We start from the raw sequence: 5,112 nt of genomic DNA on the forward strand, positions 1-5,112 counted from the left end.
TAAACCGTTCCTGACCTGACGTGACCAAACCATAGCCTTCAAGAAACAGCACGTATAATACTATCCAAACTTCAATCGAATCTCAAGGTGGAGATTTCCCAGGTATGACTCTTTGTTCAGGCTAGTTTCTTCTTGGTCATGATCATCTTTTAATCTTTGACCATTAACTTCATGAAATTCCTATGCATGTGCCTCTGTCAAGTTAATTCAGACACCATGAAAGAGCAACTGAAAGCAAGCAGGATTAAGATCTTGGCTGCCTTGCTGGTCTTCGCCATGGTTACTCAAGGCTTGGCGATTCGGGTCAAGGGGACGGTGAGGAATGACATCACCGACGAGGCTGTCAGCGCAAAAACCACCCTCGGTGCAGGCAGCAGCACAACCGTTGACAACCACCATGCAATCCCACGGGACCAGTATAGTAGCCATGGAGGAGAGGACGGATCAGGTGGCAGTGGTGGTGATACTACAAAGAACTAGTGCCATTCTCTGAGACTGTTCTGTTCGCCCAAGATATATATTCTGATCTCTAATGTTATATTGTATAGATGCCAGCAGCGCTAATATTATTACTATTCATGCCTACATGAAAATAAGCTGCTTAAGGGAAGAGTAATGTCGAAGATAATATGCTTGTTATTTACATCCTCACTGAAGGAAAAAGCTATGTTTTGTTGGAAAAATAAAGAAGAAGCTATATATGTAATAGATGTGATATTCTCGCGCATGTGTGTAAGGAAACGTTCATGATTAACACGGCAGTCATCAATAAAATTCATGCATGCAATCTGTTGTTCAGGAAAGAACCAAATTAACTACATACTTATGGTTGAGTACCGATTAATCATGGTCTTATGCTTCAATTTCTATGTTACAAGAAAAATTGTCCTACATGTACTAAGGGCAACTCTAATCGATGCGTAAAACTTAATACCGGAAACTCCACCCCCAAAACTGAAATCCAGAAAACATTCTGGGTATTGTCGGAGGAAGATGAGGAAATGACGATGAAGTTGCGAGCCTCCTCATTACAAAAAAGGGTTTTCCCTCACTTTATATTATAAAGTAACCATTACCGATCACAAAACATCTGCTGGGTGAATAGCACATCAAGCCCAGAAGAAAAGAGAAAGAGAAGAGAAACTAATGCCAATGACGGCAGCTCGACGAAACGTGGATGACCCGCCACTGATGTGCTCTCCAGAGTCGTCCCACTACACTCCTAGACTCCGTATCGCCGCGTACCAATCAGCACCTCCAAGAAGGAATGCAACAACGACGACACTGCTGCCTAAACATGTCCTAGGGTTTCCCCCGGTGTCGTAGTTCTAAGACTGACAGTAGAATGGGGGGTAGGTATGAGGAGGCAAGATTTACGAGTTCATGCCTTTCACGGTAGAAGTAATAGCCCTACGTCTCGGTGCCCGGAGGCGGTCGACTGGATTATATGTGTGTGGAGTTACAGGGGGTGCGAACCCTTGTCCCTGAGGAGGGGGGTTGGCTTATATAGAGTTCGCCAGACCCCTCCCGCCCTCAGTTACACAGGGTTTAAGGTACATAAAGATGGGGCGTTTCCGGTAATGCCAGTAATAAAGATACATAAACTTCAGTCGCAGGGTCGCTGCTATTGCACTCGGATGCGGTCTCGACGGAGCCTGTCGACAGGTCGAACAGGCCGTAGAGAGTTTCGTCGGGCTCGATTGTCGCGACTTGCGGGGTGGTCGACTGACGAGCCACCGCGTGTTTCACCCACCGCTGAAGCCGCGACCGACCGGATCGATTGCATCGGGGAACAGCGGGGAGCGAGGACACCACGGGAGCCGACTGATACTGGGTCGACGACAGTCGGAGAAGGATGCCGCGAACGCACGCATGAAAGTGCGTCGCCGCGCGGACAGGGAGCGTCTTGACGTCAAGGGGAGCTTCCTGAAGCTAGGCAGAGTCGTCAGCAACGAAGACGAGCGCGCCGAGACAGTTCTCGCGGCCCTCAGCCAATCCACCACCGGAAACCATGATGACGGGAATCGGAAAAATCGCAACCTCACCAAAAAGTCACTAAGACACCTGCCCCACGGTGGGCGCCAACTGTCGTAGTTCTAAGTCTGACAGTAGAATGGGGGGTAGGTATGAGGAGGCAAGATCCCAGCTATGGTGAAGTTGTACACACAAGATTTACGAGTTCATGCCCTTCACGGTGGAAGTAATAGCCCTACGTCTCGGTGCCCGGAGGCGGTCGACTGGATTATATGTGTGTGGAGTTACAGGGGGTGCGAACCCTTGTCCCTGAGGAGGGGGTGGCTTATATAGAGTTCGCCAGACCCCTCCCGCCCTCAGTTACACAGGGTTTAAGGTACATAAAGATGGGGCATTTTCGGTAACGCCAGTAATAAAGATACATAAATGACCATTAAGTCTATAGAGTAAATGTCCGACCGTTGCTGTACAGAGCGGCTTTCGATCTCCTGGTTGTCGCGTGACGACTCTATGGTCGAGTGACATTGAATCCTCCGAGTGGAATGCTTTAGGTCGAGTGGATGATGATATCCCTTGAAAGCTTCTGACTTTAGGGTGATGTCTTAGGGGAGGGTGTCTAGGTCAGGCCTATGACCCTACCCTAGGTACATAGCTTCATCACCCCGCACGCAGAGGGGAGTGCGGAAGGGTGCATCTGACGCCGTTCAGGAAGGAATGGTGGCACCCACAGGCGTCATCGCGTCGGTGCCGGATGAGCCGGCAGGGATTTCTCCCACACCCAAAACACCACTACCCGCCCGTTTCGAAGCCTTCGAGCCAGCTTGCCACACACCAGCATGCGCCACCACGGTCTTGACGCCACCCTTGTCGTCTCACTGAGATCACCATCATGAGGCCTTGAGGACGGAAAGTGGGAGTGCAAGGAAGCGGAGGCGGCAGCAACGAAACGGCGCATGAGGGAACTACCTCCACCGCCGTCGCGGGGAGGTCACTGCCTCCAGCACCGTTGCGGTAGCCGGCCGGATGTAGCACCTGGGGCACACCAGGACTCCTGGGCCCGGCCAGGCCTAGATCGGCCCCGCAAAGCCGGCGACCACGCCGCCACCACCCAGCATCCCGACGCATCACCTCCGCCTCCAGGGAGCAACACTGTAGATAGAAGAGCCACCCGCGCAGGCCCAGATGGGGCCCATATCTGGGCCGAGCAGGCGCTGCGAGCCGCGCCGCCGCGCAACTCTGCCGCCACGCTGCAGATCTCCCACTCCAGCGGCAAGTCATCCCACCGCCGTGCCGGACCGCCGCCACCTAGGAGAACCCCTGAGAGCCGCGTTGCCCCGCACTAGAACGTCTCTGAAAGGGAAAAAGTCGGGGGGGGGGGGGGCACTGGCGTCGGAGCCGCCCGGGCCTTTGCCCGACGACCAACGCGGGCGTCTCCTCCTCTTCCACCTCCTCGGTATCGATGTCTTCCTGTAGCTCGATGAAGGCCTCCTTGAGGGCCCTTCATTGTGCCTTATAGGCGGCACCGTGCTCATGTGTGTGATTGTAGTGCGACACGAGGCCAAGGAGGCCTTGATTTTTTGGTACTCGTGAGTGGTGAACTTGGCATGGTACAAGGCCATATGGGCCAAGATTGTTAGGTGTTCCGCCAACTCATCGCCCTCATGCTCCAGTTTTTCGCTCAAGCTCCTCCCGCCACGTTAGTTGGAGATTTTACTCAATGGAGGATTTCGAAGCCATCATCAAGTCTTTGGTATCGAGCCTCTAGAGAGGGAAAGTTGTCCGAAAATACAGAGGAGTTATTGGAATTTGTGGGCGTGGTGAAGCTACCAAACTTCGCCAGTGTGGAGGAGCTGCCAGACGGTTGGCATAGAAGCTACCATGATAACTACACGGTTACGGTCAGGATGTTGAGTGGCATTGTTTGTGAGCGGGGGAGCAAACTTTGTGTCTAGGAATGGGAAGGTGGGGGCAATGTGGGTGTATAGATGGAGAGATGTGGCTAATCATTGTTGGCGGTTAGGAGGCAAAATGTCACTCGCACATGTTCTAGGGTTGGGACAAGATCCTGACGTCAATATATTGGCAATGAAGACAAATATTGTTGGCTAGTTTAAAAAGAGTGTATTTTGGATCACATTTGTTTGGGCTTACTTTTCAAGTCTTCACTTCAACAAATTAGATTGCATCCATGTTTTAAAAATAATCTCATGTTATAGAAGATGTATTCAATTCAATTTGGAAGGTCCCATGAGAATATGTAGCATGAATATACTTTGTATATACCAGTGCCTATTTTTTCTACCGAGTCCATGGAACATGGAATTTTAAAAATATTTAAAATCAAACCAATCTTTAGAATTATTTTGATATAAATATGTTCAGTACATACATGTACATTTTCATTAATAAACATTTGCATTTATGCGCTACTCAAAAGCATTGTAAAAACAATTTTGTGGATCTACATATAATAGCAAATAGCCCATCTATTATAGATTTGGATTTTTAAGCCCGCAAATTAATATATTTAGGTCCATAGTGAGAATCCACATGTTTAGGAAGAAGTACATAATTCGGAAAATAAAATTAAAATTTTCACAATAATAATAGAAAATGCACAGAACTCAGATGTAAATTAGTATTCCCCTTTCGCAGCAATACTTGACACAGAACTCGGACGTAAATTAGTATTCCCTTTTGCAATAATAATAGAAAATTCACCAATGTATATCCAATATTTGTCATATCTCATTAAACTTTTTAAAAAATACACTGTTTTGTTTTGCACAACATTTCACTTAGTTAAGAACTATATAACCAAAGCACCATTCTAGTGCACCACCAGGGATCATACCCCAGGTTTGACACATGTGTGTCTTATAAAGGTGAAATATTCTTTCAGTGAGAGGTGGCGTCCCCATTGATAGCGAGGCACCTGTGGTGACTTTCTCAATCTCAAGAACCGACAATTCAGTCTCTCGGATGTACTCATAGGGGTAAGGTGTGCATTCACATAGGTGAGTTTATGCACGTGTATCTGAGTGTCTGCATCTGTATTGTGTTTCTACAAAAAATATAATTAACATGCAGGCAAGTATTTCTAAAGGCATCCGTGTGATCGACCACAAAAAAAAATCA

General features: G+C 48.3%; 1 protein-coding gene across 1 annotated transcript; it reads left to right on the forward strand.

Moving 5' to 3' along the window:
• The first annotated feature begins 211 nt into the window (after nt 1-211).
• On the forward strand, nt 212-793 carry LOC120974362 (uncharacterized). Its single transcript, XM_040400867.3, has one exon. It carries the CDS (start codon nt 217-219, stop codon nt 478-480), a length of 264 nt encoding a protein of 87 aa, XP_040256801.1. The 5' UTR covers nt 212-216; the 3' UTR covers nt 481-793.
• The last annotated feature ends 4,319 nt before the right edge of the window (nt 794-5,112 follow it).

Source organism: Aegilops tauschii, chromosome 2, assembly GCF_002575655.3.
Source record: "Aegilops tauschii subsp. strangulata cultivar AL8/78 chromosome 2, Aet v6.0, whole genome shotgun sequence".
Lineage (NCBI taxonomy): Eukaryota > Viridiplantae > Streptophyta > Magnoliopsida > Poales > Poaceae > Aegilops > Aegilops tauschii.

Bases quoted from the DNA above. Each gene is read 5' to 3' on its own strand.
- LOC120974362 (XM_040400867.3), top strand. From the start codon at position 217: ATGAAAGAGCAACTGAAAGCAAGCAGGATTAAGATCTTGGCTGCCTTG.